At 36.7% G+C, this 18,754-nt stretch overlaps 1 protein-coding gene across 1 annotated transcript in view; it reads right to left on the bottom strand.

Moving 5' to 3' along the window:
* Window positions 1–2,196: 2,196 nt before the first annotated feature.
* Window positions 2,197–18,754, bottom strand: part of LOC139765142 (uncharacterized) — a 39,833-nt gene continuing 23,275 nt past the window's right edge. The window contains exons 4-6 of the mRNA XM_071692334.1: window positions 16,184–17,823; window positions 11,774–11,810; window positions 2,197–7,701 (exon numbers count right to left, since the gene is read on the bottom strand). Of these exons, the coding sequence (XP_071548435.1) occupies window positions 5,584–7,701; window positions 11,774–11,810; window positions 16,184–17,367 (3,339 nt within the window). The 5' untranslated portion in view covers window positions 17,368–17,823 and the 3' untranslated portion in view covers window positions 2,197–5,583. The remainder of the gene's footprint in view (window positions 7,702–11,773; window positions 11,811–16,183; window positions 17,824–18,754) is intronic.

The following is an 18,754-nucleotide window of genomic DNA, read 5'->3' as shown; positions in this document are numbered from 1 at the left end:
CACTCTCTCATTCTATTCTCCCAGAAACTTCGCACCCGCATCAGTCTATGTTCACTCCTGTTTCCACAGCTCCATTTGCTGCCATGTCCACTCGTAAGTATCTAAAACACTTCATGAAACCTTTCTAAACCTACTAACATTGCTTTTATTTATTAATTAATAAGTGTTGTCTTGACCTGAAGATGGTTTCCATAGAAAATCTTTGGCCAGGAAGCCTATCATTTCTCCAATATCTTAGACAACTATCTGCTGCAATGTGGACTATCTCCTAGAATAGGCCTGATCAAGGGAAGAACAGAAGCTGAGATAGTTTAAGGACATTAATGGACATGCTGTCTGTGAATCTCCATCATGACAAGACAATAGAACTCAAAAGCTTAAGACAGTGGAGAGGTCAATGAGAACAATGAAAGGTTGACCAGATAATGCACAAAAAAATTTGCAAGCTAGTTATGGTCTGTCTAGGGAAGTACAAAACTTCTTGCTGAATTTTACTAAGGAGAGGCCCTATGACCACTCAACCTTGGACCATTCAGGAAACTTTTTGGACAGAAAGCAAGTCTTGAGATGGAATAACTTGGTGGTACTCTACATCCCGATCAGAGGCCACCATCCAGTTTAAGAAGCTGTCTTATGGGATGTGCCCAGTGCAGTGCAAGGAAATTAATGAAGTGATGGAGAACTTGTTCTAAGGTATTGTGGATGATCCGTGACCTATGATCATTAGTAGCCCTATTAATGAGGAGGGATGGGTTTACAAGATACTGCCTTGACTACATGGACCTCAGCAGTAGCAGCACCAAGGATTCATATCTTGGCACCAAGGGTGGACTATATACTGAAGGTTTTACAGTTAGGTCATGATAATTGGCTTTAAAGTCTAAGTATCAAGTTATTTAGGATGAAGCAGACATGGAGATGACAGTTTTCATGGGGCCTGGGATTGCAGCAATTCTGTTCTGCCTCATGCCATTTGGACTTAGTCCTCTGCCTCATTTGAGTGTATGATTTAGCAGGTCCTCTAAAGATTGGAAGTGTAAGCATCATGTACATTGTCTTTGAGAGGACATCCTGAAGTCTTCACCAGGATCCTTGAGGTTCATATGAAACTCGGCTGCAAGTAAGCTACCCTGGCCAAGTGATATGTAAGTGCTTAGTGGCAACCAACGAACAGAAGCCCACAAGTTGATGGTCTTTAAATCAAATAACCTTGTTCCTCTCTTTGCCCCTCATACATTTACTCTTCACAAACTTTCCCTCATTTCTTATGCCACAACCCTTACTACCTGTCCCTTACCCTACATTTCTCTTGCCTTCTCTTCTTAACATGTCCACAAGACCTTACTCTTCATATCTTTGCCTCATCTCTTCTATATCCTTAGCATCTATCCATCCCTACTCAGTATCTATCATTATACATCATAAATCTTATTCTTAGCAAAGTAAGGTAATCATAACAGGTTGGATATATTGTCCTGCACTCATCTGATGAAGACATACACACAATGTTACCACACTTTTTGAATTCATCCTGCCCAGTGGATGTAGGTAGCTTCCCAAGTACTGTGGGGTCCTTGCAGAGGGGAATTGTAGGGCAGGAAGGTAAGGGAAGGTATACATCTTACACTTCATATCTTCATTATCATTCATTAATCTAGTGTACAAGGCATTTTCAGATGAGGTTATGTCCTATATTTATTTCCATGTCCACTGTATCTATAAACACAGCCAAGACCACATATGCAGTATAAACTTGGCATGGGTAGAAGTAAAACATTCTTCCAAAAAGGATTTTTCACCTAACATCTTTTCCTATCCTTTATATGCATAATAACCTCCATTGTTTCACTATACAGTATGGGTCTTTCAAAAGCATGTCATTCAGCCTGCAATATTCCAATGTTTCCAAATGTGTTTTTAGAAACAGAATTTTTCCTCTGGTTTTAAGCAGCTTACTAATGTGGTAGGCACCAGCTGAAATGCAAACTTGATATACTCAGCTAACTGTCAAATAGATATTCAGCTACATTTGATGATTATGGTGATAGTTCCTCAGGATAATATTTTGTGGGAAAAACCCAAAAGATAAATCAAACTTTGCTGCCTATTTAAAATGAGATTATATCTGGTTTGCTTTTCTTCATATTTCTGTGTTCTTATTGAGAATTCAGTTTTTGTGAAGTACATTCTAGATAATATTGCATATTTATTGCTTTATTTAAAAATCATTACATAATTACTGATGCTGAAAAGAGAATTTCAGCATCTATTTCTCTAGCACATTAGGTACCAATATAAAAACTATCTGGAGTAACATAGAAATTTCATTTTCTAATGCAGAAGATTTGGACATACCAATGAGACAGAAATCCAATCTTGTGCAGTGTATCACAATTACATATGATGCTTATTTCATAAACAAAATATGAAAATATGAGATTTCTCTGGTTTCTTTAGGGTGAATGATCACATGACACTGACAGTATTCTTCATAATACATATATGAGTATCATACAATTCTGGTATAATGTATTGGAGCCTTTCTATGCATGCCATTAGTCATCATGCAAAAACAGTATTAGCTGCTGTAAGCAATAACTGGGCTTAGAATTTTAAAAAAAATATACATAAAATTACATTTACTGTTTTCTGTGATGGATCTTAAGAATATTAATTATAGGTTAGGAAATATTCTCTGCAGGAAAATGAAAAAAAAGGAAGGCTGGCCATAACTTATAAAAAAAAGGACTACCAGTGGAGAAGGAAAGGAGTACTAAAAGAAGGAATGCTCTTTTATAGCATCATTTCATACTTTTGGAAATGTTTCCCTGGCAACTTGCTGGTCTACTACATATTCTCAAACAAAAAAGTCTTGTAAACTTGGTATTTCCATATTTTGTATTCGTCCTTTAACCACCTGAATAAGAATGTTCTTAGTTATTCTGGGACATTTTTGCCCAGGTGCTCAAATATGAAGTTTATGAGCTAAATGGTTAAGACTTTGTATGTGTCCAAGGGAATACCTTCTTAATCTTAAAATCAGCCTTCTTTTTCTGCCCGTCTTTATTTCAGTGAAGGTACACTTCTGTATCTCACTTTTTGAAAGAACTTTCACTTTCTGACAGAGCTTACAGATTCAGTCTAATGGTGATCTTCTCTCCTATGTGATACACCTCTAGTCCAACCTCCTCTCAGGGATTTTGGTGAATTTTTTTTCATGCCCCTCCACATCTCTAAAACTTTTGACAGGGTGTGCCATAAGTCTGAATTTTAAACCTCCTTCATTTGGGTTTTCTTTTCTTTCCATTTTTTAGTGCATAGCTTTTTTTTTCACTTGCTCCATTGTAACAATCACAGATGGAGTGATTTCTCCCACTTAATCTGCTAAGAGTGATGTTCCTCAGATTTCTTTTCCATCATCTACCCTCTTTCTTCTCTCCATAAATGATCTAACTTGAATCATATTCACTTATGCTGAAAGTTTAATTCTACATACTTAAAACCACTGTCCCCCTTACTTTAATATTTATTCAAAACATATTTCCTCTCCAAACTTGGACCTGTGTAACACTGGTATGAGGAAAAAGTAGCCTGGTCAAATTTATTAGAACAAAAATGCAATTACAACCTATAATTCTTTGTAAACTTTTTTTTTCAAGTTTGTTAACCATTTCCCATGTTAGCAAGGTAGCGCCAAGAACAGACGAAGAAAGGCCGCATTTGCTCATATCCATTCTCTAGCTGTCATGTGTAATGTACCTAAACTAACTACAACCAGGTTCCACAAACCTTTCCAAGATTTCTCCCTGCCACTTCACATGCCTGGGTTCAGTTATAAACAGCACCCTGACCCCTGTAAACCATGTTGTTCCAATTCATTCTATTCCACACATGCTTTTCACCCTTATTTTCCATTACTAAATTTCATAACACTGTCTAGTAATATAAACATGCTGATTCCCAAAAGCTGGGGGTGTTATACAAGTGCCAAAATTAGTTCCCCTTTTGACAAGTATTCTGTACTATATTAAGTTATTATGCTTGCACTAATCACAGTTTTATGACAAAATACTGTAGATAATAATAAATAAATTTATAAATGAGCATACAGTACTCACCAGTAGATACATAAACAAACAACACGGAGAAAGCCAGGCAGCAGGCCTCCTTCATGCCTACACTTTTCAAAAAATAAACATTTATTTTAGCTTATCTGAGAGAGATGAAAAACTATGAAAAGCCACTCAAATCACTGATATGGATAGATTAGTAGCAAATCAAATATGGTGAACAATGAAAGCCTACCAGGGTAGGAGGAAAGGCCCAACACCTGGCACTTTCATAACTTGTGTGTTTGTTCGTCTTACCTCTCATTATTTGCCATGTTTTCTTTATCATTATATTAACATTAGTAATTCAACAGGCTTTAAACATGATTTAAAATTCAAGTATGCATAGATTATTGTGTATTCTTTTCAAACATACGTTAGTTAGGCCCAAATCATGTAACTGTGAATCCTCACTTGGTGCAAGTGAACTTTGGTTAGCAAAATTTCAATTGAATATGTACGAAGTTGACACTTGCAAATTCAGTACAAACAAGGGAGACCAGTATCTCCTTTCCTGAAACAGTGAAGCTCTGGAACTCTCTTCTTTTGTCTTTCCCTCTTCCTATAACCTTCCCATTTTCAGATAGGTCCACAAACACCTGAGCAACTCTAATTAAGCTTCTCTACATTTATTTTCTCATGCTATTTACATTTTCGTTCATGCTTTTGCCCATGTCCTATCACCTCTTAAAAAAAGGAGAGATGATTAACTTTTGTATTCATCTTACCAGCGAGCCAAATTCAATGGAACATACTGAATGATGCTTCTGGATAATCATACTATAAAGATTTCTGGAAAATGAAGTTTCTGGAAAAGGTTCTTCCTGTACTGCTCTACTTCATTTGTGAGATATGACTGCCTGGTGATCACATATAAATAAGCAGACACATAAAGCAAAGGATCATGTTTGCAAAAGCACAGCAAACCTGAGATAGTGAGCAAATGTTTGACTGTTTCACAATGTTGTAGCCATATCAACAAGCATAATTATAAAGTAAATATTTTAAACATCATTCTTGGGTCATCAAGAGCTAAATGTGTGATGACAGTTGGAGACTAAAATTTGGGGGAATTTTCATATTCCATACAATTTTGAATGTAAGGAAACATACAGGTATGGACAATAATGATATACATGAAACTAAATTGTAGAGATTTTTGTAAAGGCCATCATCCAAGGGTTTGAAGTAAATGAAAAAAGGGAAAGAATATAAAACATATTAGCAACCATTTCGTAATTCCAAGAGAAAATTATTGGTTAAAAAGACAACAGAATACAGTATCTTGTCATTACTGCTGTCATTACTGCAACAACTATACAACCCCTTTCAATACACTACAATTCATACTGGCTTTAATACTGTACTGTATTACATAACAGATATCCAGTATAAAAATTTTATTCTTATATCCATATCTATCAATAATTGATTTTCAACAATATATAAAGGTATTATGAGCCAAATAATCTGTTTAAGAATTATAATAAACCATATGTATTGTTTGATGAGGCTGTGCAAGCTGATTCAAATGATCTTGAAGTGATACATGAGTCTGACTTAAATTTTGAGGCTGAGATAGATTTTGGGGTTGAGAGAGATTTTGAGGCTGAGATAAATTATCGTTTTGGGACAAATTTTGTGGCTGAGACAAATTCTGAGGTTGTGCTAGGTTAGAAGATTGAGTTAAATTCTGAGACTGAGAGAGATTCTGAGGTTGGGGAATTGCTTGAGTCTGAGACAAATTTTGAGGTTGTGATAAGTTCTGTGGCTGTGAAAGATTTTGTGGTTGAGAGAGATTCTGAGGCTGGTGAATACTTTGTGACTGAACAAGTTTAGGGGCCAGGGAGAGGTTTTGTGGTTGTGACAAGTTCTGTGCAAGGGAAAGATTATGTGGCTGTGAATGATTCTGTGGTTGAGAGAGATTCTGAGGCTGGTTTAGACTTTGGGCTTGAGAAAGATTTTGTGGTTGTACAAGATTTTGAGGCTGTACAAGATTTTGAGGTTGTACAAGATTTTGAGGCTGAACAAGATTTTGGGGTTGTACAAGATTCTGGGGTTGAATAAGATTTTGAGACTGGGTAAGGTTTTGAGGTTGAACGAGGTCTTGTGGTTGTGGAAGTGTCTGATGAATATGACTGTGTTGGACATGTGTCTGCTGAACATGTGTTTGTAATGAGGTGTGGGGCATTGCAACATGAAGTTGCACCACAGGAATGTGAGATATTGTAAGGGAATCACTTGGTTTTCCAGAATGAGTTTCTGATTGTGATGGATGATCATGCTGTGCCTCAAACTGATACTGTGGATGGTATTCATTATGATGTTCTTGCTCTTGATGTTGCTGATCAGAATGCTCAATTAATTCCAACTCAGGTGCTTCTTCAGGATTGCCAGAAGCCCCTTCCTCTTTAGGTAATGCTAGTCTATCTGATTCATGTTCCTGAAGCATTTCCTCAAACTCTGCATCAGAATCAGTAGTTGTATTACGTCTTTTTTTACGCACATTTTTTTGCTTTCTCTTTCTCCCTCTCTTATTTTTTGATCCTTTGGGTCGTCCCCTTGGCCGTTTTGGCTGATCAGGATCATCTTCTTCAAAAACCTTTGGTTTTGCCACACTACCTGGCTTTCTTCCAGGTGGTTTCTTAACACCAGGTCTTCTCCAGCGCTTTTTGTAGCCATCATTACCACAATATTTCGATTTATGCTTGGTTATGTACGATTTATCTTTAAACCACTTATTACAAATATCACATTGGAAAGGTTTTTCTCCAGTATGAACTTTATAATGGTCTTGTAGCCATGATTTACAAACAAACCCTCTTCCACAAAATTCACATTTGAATGGACAATCACCCTTGTGAATTCGAAGATGATTTCTTAAAGTAGTACTTGAAGAGAAAGACTTGGGACATTCAGGACATTCATATGGCCTTTCTCCTGTGTGCACTCGCATATGACTTGGTAAGTGGGAGCTCTGAGAAAAGGTTTTACCACAGACACCACACATATATGGCCTTTCTCCGGTGTGCAATCTTTTATGAGTTCTTAAATTTGATTTAGCAGCAAAGGAAGCCCCACACTCATCACACACAAAGGGACGTTCCCCTGTATGCGTACGCATGTGCTCAGCAAGATTTGCTCCACATGCTAAAGACTTTCCACAATCTGGGCACATTACTCTTTCTCCAGTACCACTACGAACACGAGGTTTTGGTGAAGGTTTGGGCCTTGGAGCTTCAACAGATGTTGCAATATGGGTTTCTATGACTGGTGTTGGGCTTTCTGTGGTTCTTGGAGCTGGAGTAGTAGGCGATGCTGTTAACTGCACAGGTTGCATCTGAGTAACATTTGCAAAATGAACATGCTGAATTTGTTGACTTATTTGTCTTGCAACATTGCCCCCAAGTTCAACCTGCACTGGGGCAGGTACAAGGAATTCCTCTAACTCAGTGTAACTGGAAGCACTCACAGAAGAGGTTGGCACATTTGCTACAGAAACTGTGGGAGCCACCATGTGAACACGCTGGAACTGTTCCATTCTGATGACTGTGCTGCCAAATGATTCACACAGCTGGTATTCTCTCTGTTTTCATCTTCTGAGAATGTCAGTCTGTAAAAAATATCATGAGATATAGTTAAAATGCCAAAGAACTATTTAGCATGGCTAAAACGTAATGGAAAATTATATTTGACAATAATCAAATTGGATAATTAATTCTGCAAGATTTCCTGCTGAGCCTTAGAAAAAGAGCATGTTTTGCAATAAATTTTTTTATCTCTACATAGATTTATGCAAAGCTAGAGATGATTATTTGGTCCTGTTGAATATATTCATATCAACAGTTATACAATGGTGTATGAATACAAAAACCATGTTTCTTCATCCAATTCATCACAAATAAGGATGTACAGACCATCAATTTTTGTGCAACCCACCAAATTGCACAGGCAAAATGAAAAATATTGTAAACATTACCGGTATGACTAAAGTTCACATAAAATTAAAACTCATTACCAATGATACAACCACTTTTTCTAATGACTGTTCAGTAGTTATTAACCAAATATAAACTAAACCAACAATCTGAAGTCACTTTTTCCAGTCACACTGTTATGTCATTCCTCCTTGTACTCTCCCTGAGTTGCTAACTTTTAGTATCATGATATTTTCAAAGATGGAGCTAGAAGGTGTTACTATGTCTAAAGCTCAGAAAAGGTTAACGCTCAAAACCTTGCCTTCTAACCATGACTCAAGGTGTTCTGAATATTGCAAGGCAAAAAGTCTTAATACATGTGAAAAATCAAATAGTGTGAGCAACTGCTTTCTTACTTCGCATATGCAGTCACGGATAAAAGGGGCCTTCAGACAGAGCATCAAACACTTCCTATTTAGAAACAGTATATGGGATATAGTAATACAGTATCTGTATAGTAAGAGAATTCTTGTAAACCCCATGGTTGCTTACCCAAAGAAAAAAAGGTGACCAAGGCAAATAGATTGTGAAACTACTTGTTTACAAAACTAATCTATCAATATCTCATATGTATCACTTAGAAATACTGAATATATATGCTCAAGAACTGGAGAGGAAGTAGATATCCTATCTGAAGATCATAGACTTCAAAGGGTAACATAAATGACTGCTATGATACCCTATAAAGGTACATCCTAAGGTAGATGAGTAAAGGTCTGTAATTTGTCCACACATACATTATCTTAACCATTGAGCCTCTTCTTGATACTGAACAAATACGTTTTAATGACAAAATTAAATGAACTCAGGAGTAATCTTGCACCTAGGCAGAATTAGTGTGTCTGTTCTAAAACATCCCTGGGTGTGGCACAAACATCACTTATTCTTATAAATGTGGGTAACAATAAAAATACAATATATTCTTAGTGATACCTTCAAGATTTCTGTCTTTACCATATTGAAATTTAGAAATACTTAAGGTTGTTAACAGCTCTCCAAGAAAATACTATTGAAATGACCTTTCTCTAATGACAGGATGAGTAAAGTTAAGTAAACTTTTCACAAATCAGTATTACACATAACTTTTAGAGGAATAATCAAGGTTACTTTATACTTCACCAGTATCCAATATTTTGCAATGTAAGGGAAAAAATCATAATGTCATCAAACGGATTTCTAGCCATGTGGAGAAGAAGTTACAAACAGCTTAGCTAGAAAAGGGGCATGGAAGCAGGTAACAGAGGCAACCGTATCCCTCAGCATTAATTAAGTATAACAAAATTGAAATGGAGACACTGGCAAATATTCATACACTGATTAAGCTACCCTTATAATTGAGAGCTTGCATGCTGCACACTAGAAGCAGATAAACTTTGCATACATTGTGGACTACAAAATAATAATTTCTTACATCATCATTTGTAAAATTGTTAGGAGTTCCATTAGTTATGGAGAAAAAACTAGAAACTTTTGAACTACAAAAATATTGACACCAGATTCCATGCTTTTTACCGTGAAAACCTGTGGAATTTAAATGGAATAATTGACTTTCCATAAGAGTTGAAGATCTGTGATGCTCTTCTATTATGTAACAAAATCCTCTGATTAGTGCCTTAGATTTAATACACTTAAAGAATGGTATATGGAACAGATACCTAAATGCTTTCAACTGTGAGACAAAGCAAACATCAGCCCTATGGCAAACCTGAACAATTGACAAGAGCCAAAATTTTTTTTAGTAGCTTCTAGAGGGGATCCGATTCCAAATTTTTAGTTGAACTCTACCTCTTACCAAAGACTAAGTCTGCCCTCTGTAGCACCTAATTCTTAAAAATTAGTCCTTCCCAAGGAATAAAAAAATGAGTACCATTAAGTATACTGGACATCTTTCACAAGAGTGTGTGGTTTGGGGTGCCATCTTAACAGAAGTTCTTTACCTCCAGAGAAACAATGGCTTGTGTGAAGTGATTATCAGATCTCATATGAGATAAAGAGAAATCAGCCAAGAATGCAAATCAGATTTGGAAGCATGTTAATTATGGGGTACTTTGAATGGCTTAAAACCCACAAACCAGTTTCCATGTTCTGGAAAAAAGCACTTAAAACAACCAGAGATTCCTTGAGCAAATCCATTCCAAATCATAGTCATAAATTAGCTGTCTTAAATTTCTGTGGAAGACAATCCAGGATTAAGGATTGAAAGTTATCAACTGATCTCTCCTCTAACATTAAAGGAAAAAACATACTGGACACCATATTTTACTAAACTTAACTTTATGTTCTCACTAACAAACAGAGAACAATAACCATCTGAGGCAGCATTTACTTAGGGTCCTCTTACAACCAGAAAACACATGAGGCCAGCTTAACACCATATTGCAACCTGCCCAAGCCTATGACATCACAATGCAGAGTTGAGGTGGTACCAAGCTACCATCCATCCTAATTAATTTTAACTGACGTGTAAAACTTGCTGGTTATTGCTCTTCATCAGCTTGTAGTGTCTACACTTTCACATTAGGTCCTCAGAGATGTTAGACAAGTATCACTGTCTGTTATTCATGGGTTTCCCATGACATGATTCATAAACATTGTATAGTACTGTGTCTTATGAACCAGTGGACCAAGAGATAAAAGCAATATCCACTCCCATGACATGGTTACAGTCTTTGGCTGTTATGATGGTTCGGCCTAACCATTACTCTTTGTGTGTGTGTTGTGTAGTCTTTCTTTTCATTCCAGAATGGTTCAAGATCAAATCAACAGGTTGATAAAATCATAGTTCAAAATGACCACAAAGGAGAGTGTATGCAGACTACCTTCTATCTCACTGCCAGTTACTGGGAATGGATTTTGTCATTGAGGTGAGCAAGTGGCCAGTGTATAATGATTGTTTTTTCCAATTATGATTTTATATCTTTTACTGGGTTGGTCCACAGGTCATAAAGTGTTATGATATGTGTGGATAGTGCAGGGCAACTGAGCTGTAAGCATTCAGTGCCTTTGTTGTGGTAATTGCATCGTGGACATGATAAACTCATGTTTGTAATGTTGTAGGGTATATGATCTCCAAAATGTATAAAAGAAAGTGTATCTCATATATACCCAGGTAGTGTGCTTTCAGATGGAGGGGGGTGATATTCAAGACTAGGGTGGGAGGCAGTTGTTTAGTTCTTGCCAGCTCATTTTGTTATGTACACTGTATGTTTTGTTAGTGTTGAGTTTGCTGGGATAAGCGGATATGTGAGTAAAGGCTGCTGAAGTGTAAAGCAAGAGTAAACTCTTAATTTCTGTTTGGAGGATAATGGTTAGTTCAGGAATGGTTTGTTGCAAAAACTGAGTGCTGAACATATTGAGGGAGGAATATACTGGGAGAATCTTTATTTCATTGTATAGGTGTAGAGTTTTGGTGGTAGCTGCACAACCAGTGACTGTTCTCAGTTTTCTGTTTTGAACGGATAGCAGCTTTGTTAAATTGCCTTCTTATTAATTCTTTTTACTGATACATGTCTTACAAAGTGAGCAGTTTAGAAAATTCAGTTGGAAGTTCACTGCTCTACCTTCTCAATGTACACTGAGAATAATACTGTTAGGATCAAAGTGTCATCATTTTTATTTTCTATGTGGATTACTATGTTGTCCACCTTAGATCAAAGACATATAATGATGCAGGAAATGCAGACTAACATGGCTATAGTTAAGGTTTACATAGCTGGTAATCAAGCTACAGGAATACACCTTCAAGGGAAAATTATATTTCCATATTTGCTGCCTTACGATTAACAGTCACTTCACAAACATAGAGATACATCATTTGTGACACTGCTTGTGTACAAAACTGGAGGTTCCCAAATTATGTAATTAATGACATAAATATTATTATATATTCAATGACTAACTGCTTGTCTTACTCAGCAGAGTAGCATTACGATCACATTAACAATGGCTTCCTTTGTACATATCCACTACTTACCTATTATGTATGACTGAAACCATAGTCTACCTTCCATAGGGAATTCTTAGGCACTATTCCATAATGACTGTTTCAAATACCCTGAGTCAGTTCACTAAGCGCGTGTGGTATACATCCCAATATATCACAGTGATCCAATTAATTCCATCCAAAGTATGCTCCTCAACCTCCTCAATATTCAAGCCCTAACACCCTAGTTTCCAATCATTATATCCTTCCAATTCATTTCAGTCTTCCACTCCACTTGCTCCCTTCACTTTTGAAACAGATTTCCTTCGTCAGTTTTTATTTGTTCATCCTCTCCACGTCTAAACCTTTTTAGTACACCATGATCAGCTTTCTCATCCAAACTACACTTACTACCACACATCACTCTTACTATGTCATTTCTTACATGGTCACCCTGATTTTTACCACATTCCTGAGATATCAGTTTTCAAAATTACCACTCTCTTCCTCCCTTATGCATTTAAGGCACCTAAACTTAGTCATACGACAATGTGGGGACTACTATACCATCAAACATATCCATCTTTTCTTGTTGCTCTCTGATCCATTCACTCACTTTGCACCCATGGTTCCATCCACTGCAGCGTCCAGTCTCAATTAACTTTATTAATTCACATCCTTCAGGTCCTCCTCATTCAAACCATCCTGTGTCAAGCTCCTATTGCACATTACTGCCATAATTTTGTTCACATTTATTCTCAACTTCCTAATTTCACACACTTTCCCAAATTCTATAACCAGCTTCTTGAGTTTCTCTCTGGAGTCTGCTAGTAAAGTCATATAATTTGTAACAACTACTGATTCATCCCCTATGCACATCCATTTCTAACATATCATAACCCCCCAAATAAAGAAAAAAAAATCTGAAACCCTTGCATTCACCTCCCTGACCACTCCACCCACAAACAGATTTAACATTCACTATTCCTAAATATATAAGTACTTAATGGCAATTTCTAAATATATAAGTACTTAATGGCATTCAACATCTTTAATGTTTAATTCATCTTCTTTGGTGTCCAGAAATGTTTTGTGCTTGTGGCATATCAAAAAATTTTCAACAGTAAATACCAAGTCGAAATACCTTTCAAGAAGGGTAGTCATTTCTGTATTGTCACTTGTGAATATGCAATTGTTATTTGATGATGATGAGCCAATACTCTCCCTGATTTTTTCTTGATCCAGACTCGGTTAAAGTAAATTTCAGGATTCTATTTCACTTTTTCTACCGTGACTGACACAGCATGAACAAAACATAGCTAATCAAGGCCAATTTGGGTTAGAAAAAGAGTAAAAGTAAAACAAAATAATCAGAGATCCACAGGATCTGTAGTCCTGACTCTTACAGGAAGAAAATCTAGGTGAAGAGGGAAGGACAAAAAAAAAAAAAAAAAAAAAAAAAGGAAAAGAATTCCACAGCTTTAGCTGTTTGAGGGAAGAAGGGGGTATTACAACAGCCTATCCCCAAGTGGTTGGTCTACTCAGAAATTGTGGGAAGCAGCAGTCATACACTTACTATGGGTTCAAGCTGGTGACTTGTTTGTGAAAGTGGGAAAGGAGCAAGTTGACAGTTAATGTGAAACAAAAGTAAGGTTATGAGGGCTAGGAAGTGGGTAAAACAGAATGGCTCGAGTGAGACTTTAAAAGGGAAGAAACTGGATGGAGTGGAGTGTTTTCACTCTCAGGGAGTGGACATGGCAACATAAAGGAGAATGGAGACTAAAGTGAGTATTAGGGCGAGAAAAAAAGCAAGAATCATCTCGAGAGAAAATAAAATATAACTGGTCATAAAAGGGATTGAAATATTATACCATTCCCCATATTTTTCTACTTTCTATGCAGTCATCATGTTCTGTCTGTAATTATTTGGTTCAGCCTACATAACTTTTCCTTTCTGGAAGTAAATACTATGATGATTACATCAGTGGCAAACTGTAATTGGTTGGATGATGTATTAAGCTGCAACTGCATCAACTGACTTGTGTGAACGATGGTAATTGTATATACAGTTTGGTTGGCAGGCATGCTGGGTGATTATATGTCTGTTTTCCTTGTGTGCATGTATTTAGGTAAATACAGCATTATATTGTTCAAATTACATCACCAGGTATATAGTAAAACATTTCAAGGTCACACCATATCTTAATACAACTAGGTCAAGTCTGCCATAAGTAGAGATGCTGAGTTTATGCTGATAGGGCATTGCTATAAGAGATGCCACATGGACAGCTTCCAACTAGATAGGTTTTGCAGTGTTTCCAAGTTCAGATTGAAGAACTCAAATCCTCTATCAGAGCAGCTGCCAACATAGTTTTAGAGGAAATTTTGAAGATTTGGGAGAGAGGAAGGGTGTTAACAATCCAAAAATACCCTGTTATCACAAATCCAGATGTAATTCCTGCCACCTACATGGCTTTGAAAATGAGTAGGCATAAGAAATCTAGGAAGGTTCAAGATGCAAGAGTTTTTTGCTAAGAATACTATAATTTGATGTAGTGGCTCAAGATGCTCTGAAGTGGACCAAAGTTAACAAAGATCAATGGTTATTGGAAAATCATAGGACAGAAAGATGATGACAACTTCACTAGATAAAAATTGGCAATGAAAGTGCAACAAGTTTAGAAGAGAAAAACAGATAAAGGAGCAAGGAAAGAATCAGTACAGATAGAGTTGGAGGCCTCATGTAAGATGCCCTGCCACTGTCTTCCTCATCAACAATAACATGTCATAATTTTGATGCTGACCTGTATATGGAAAAATCAAGAAATCCGTAACTAATCACCGAGCCTTCCCAAGAGAATTAAGATTATCATTACCGAAAGAGCAGCTACAATGGACTGGATTAACAACTCACATCAGAAGGCATCATTCTTACTCATTATCACATCAAGGAGTCTAAGCTTATAGCCAAACTCAAAGCACTGGAATGGAATCTCTCATATATCAGTAAGGCTTTGGCACCATTGAGGTTTTTCAATGACAAGATCTCTGGTGATCATTAAATGGCAATGCTGAAGGCACTCAAACAACTTGTCAGTAAAAAGTCTGGGTCCAAAAGAGAGACAATATCAGTATCTCCATTTTTAACATAACCACTACTACACTTCCAGTATCACTAACTATAACTTGAAAATCAATATTGTCTCCCCATCACTTGCTCTACCACCAACACTAATTATACCACCATGACAAATAATTGTACCACTGACTAAGCAACTCTTTTCCTCCTCCATGTTTGGGTTATACACAAAATCCATTATAAATGACAGCATTAAATAGCAAGAGGTTAGCACTGTTGGCCACAAGGCTGCATGGGTCTGCTTAGGTTGACATTCTGGCAGCAACAGTTGGCCCACAGCCGACCCAACTATTCATATTTCCCTCACAGGTGCTTGATAAATGGCTTCCTGGTTAAGGTTGTGATATATGCAGATATATAGTATATGAAACATGAGTGAAAGAGACAGGCTGATCTGTGTGTTCATGTACTATGATGACTGTTTTTGACAATAATGGCAAAAGCAAAATTTGGAGTTTTAGAGTTGTATGTATGTATCTAAAGTATCACTAAACACTAGGAATTGCGATTTTTTGCCAGTCATCTTTGATAAAAAAGGATAAAGGTAAATTTCATGAAAACTCGTATGTTTTAATTTTCCAAATAAAACATTTCTCATGTTAAATTTTTTGTGCATATTGACCATAACATTTGGCAACCGAATTAACTTTATATAATAAATAAACAAACTATACCTATTCATAAATTTCATAATATCAAAATATTGAGTCACATATCAATTATTCATTACATAAAACTGGTCATCTAGAACAAGAAAATGTAGCAAGACTGGTTTAAGCAATATACACTGTAATGCACAAAAAAAGAAAGAAAAAACTGCCTACCTATATGGAATGCAACATATATGGAGACTTTGTAGGTGTGATCTACTATTATCATCTATGTACTGTAATTCTTTTAAATTTTACCTATTGGCACAATTAAAGCATATAATAATATGAAAACTAACTCAGATTGGTAAATTGCTTTCTCGTTGATTTGCGTATCTCAAAAAGTAATAAAAATAAAAAATTTGAATTCTTAAGGATTTTAATACTATTTGAAGCCTTGTCGTATCCAAGCTTTAATCCAATCACCATCATCAAAAATATCTATTGGTATCTTCTCCTCCCGTCTCTCATATCGGGATGCACGGTTACGCCGTTGTTGTTCTTGCCTTTCTTCTTCTGTATCCTCTTCTTCCTCTTCATCTTCATGAGGAGAAATCACATCATCATCATCATCTTCAATATTAACCTGAATATCACTTAATGTGTGAGAGGCAGGAATTCTTGTTGATGAGGTAGACTTGCGGACTGAGCTAGTCTTTTGTCCTGAGGGCTTCTTTATTCCTGATTTTTGCCATCTCTTGCGGTAACCATCATTACCACAATATTTCTTTTTATGCTTGGACAAATAATTTGAGTACTTGAACCTTTTGTGGCATTGATCACATTGGTATGGTTTGTCTCTGCTATGTACAATCATGTGCTCATTAAGTCCTGAACGGTATATGAATCTTTTATTACAAATATCACATTTGTAAGGTTTATCTCCAGTGTGTGACTTTTTGTGAGTGGACAATGAAGAACTTTGAGTAAAAGCGGCATCACAAACATCACATACATATGGCTTTTCCCCTGTATGTATGCGCTTATGATTTTTCATGCTTTGACTTGTAGTAAAAGTTTGCCCACACTCTTCACAAGTGTAAGGCTTTTCTCCAGTGTGTTGACGCATGTGTCCTGGTAGATGTGATGACCTAGAAAATGTTTTACCACATACACCACACATATATGGTCGTTCCCCAGTATGAACACGCTTGTGCATTCGTAGATTTGATCTCTGAGTAAAAGTCAAACCGCATTCATCACATATAAATGGCCTTTCACCAGTGTGTATTCGCATGTGATCACGAAGATTTGCATTGCACGCATATGTCTTACCACATTCTGGACAGGAAACCCGCTCACCATGAGCATGGCGCACCCTTGGAGGTCGTGATCCAGGTGTTTTGGGAACAGTGGCAGTGTTTGGTGTGTCAACATTCAAGGTATGTGTTGTTCGTGGTGCTTGGGGCACTGCTAGCTGCACAGACACATGCTGAGGAGTTCCATATGATGCATGAACCTGCTGGTTTATCTGGTGGGCTACATCAGCACTCATAAGATCTACCTGAACCTTGTTTGTTACTAAGTCCCAGTTGTACCATCCAACACTTGTTCCCCCAAGGTGTTCCATGCTTAGCGCTTAAAATCAATAATGGGATAAAAAATTATCTCATAAGTTAATCTTCCCCACAATCTAATCTTATTATTATTTCTCATTGTTCTCAGAAAGATACTCCTGCAAGTACAGACAGTACTTCTTTTTCCACAGCAGTTTATACATCATTTTAGCAAGCTAATCCTGTGCAGATCAAATGCAACCATAAGTAAAAAAAAAAAATCAAGATTGCATGGAAAACTATGCATTATTTTGAAAAATGAAGTACAATATATTGTTGTTGCTGATGTCAATATGAGTTTATTCCCATAAATAGCTGCAAATCTGATAGTACAGTATTCTGTCTAAGATGATAATGATGGGGGAACAGCCGAACCAGCAGTGATGGCAGCATGTGCACAGCTGGAAGTAGCACACACTCTTCTACCTTCTACACAGTGGTCTCCAATTTTAAGCCCCGTTTCGTGCCACCTGTAAAAACACTGAAAGTTAGCAACAATGCATTGGAATAACTATATCAGAAATGCTGAACAAAAACCTAAGTGAAATTTAATGGCGATGCTGAGATCGGAGTTGCTAATTTCAGTGTTTTACAGGTAACATTATTAGGGAACAGAAGACTGTGAGGAAGGTTTATTTAACAAAACAAAAGTACATTCAGTTCACCATAAATAACATCTGATTCAATAAAACACTGATAGTATCATTATTTGGTGATATATAAGCTTAGATCAAAATAACAGGCAGAAACTTTCAGCATCAAACATCACATGGTTGTCTCAAATTCCTCATTTACACAGAATGATAATATGAAAAACTGAGTAATGCTCTTTCCATTTATCATAAGCTAAGTTATCCACTCATAAATTCATGGGAAACTTTTCCATCAGAAAATCTACTACAAGCACTTTACTCACAGGAAGACCTAACAAACAGTCATTTGCTGTTATTTGTACCACATTTGCAACACTTCTGTTATCCATCTTCTATGTAACAGTGCCTATGACCTCACACATACCATTCACAAAATTTCAAAACTATGCATATAGGAGGGGGCTAAGTGAGGATATGCCCTCAAAGGCTTAGTCCTCTGTTCTACCTTGCTAAAGCGGGAAATGGCAAATAGTATGAAAAAAATATATATATATATATATATATACATACATATATATGTTTTTTCTTTCCTTCCATACATGTTCGCCATTTCCCCCATTAGCGATGCAATGTCAAGAACAGATGACTGAGCCTTTGAGGGAAAAATCCTCACTCAGCCCACCTATCTATTCCTTCTTCTGGTAATTAAAACAGGAGGGAAGGCTTTCCAGCCCCCACCACTACCCCTTTTTCAGTCATCTTCTATGACATGAAAGCAATACATAGGCAGTGGCCTTTTTTGTCAGTT

The sequence above is a fragment of the Panulirus ornatus genome, chromosome 53 (genome assembly GCF_036320965.1).
Source record: "Panulirus ornatus isolate Po-2019 chromosome 53, ASM3632096v1, whole genome shotgun sequence".
In the NCBI taxonomy this organism is placed as follows: domain Eukaryota; kingdom Metazoa; phylum Arthropoda; class Malacostraca; order Decapoda; family Palinuridae; genus Panulirus; species Panulirus ornatus.
This window is presented reverse-complemented; position numbering and strand designations above follow the sequence as displayed.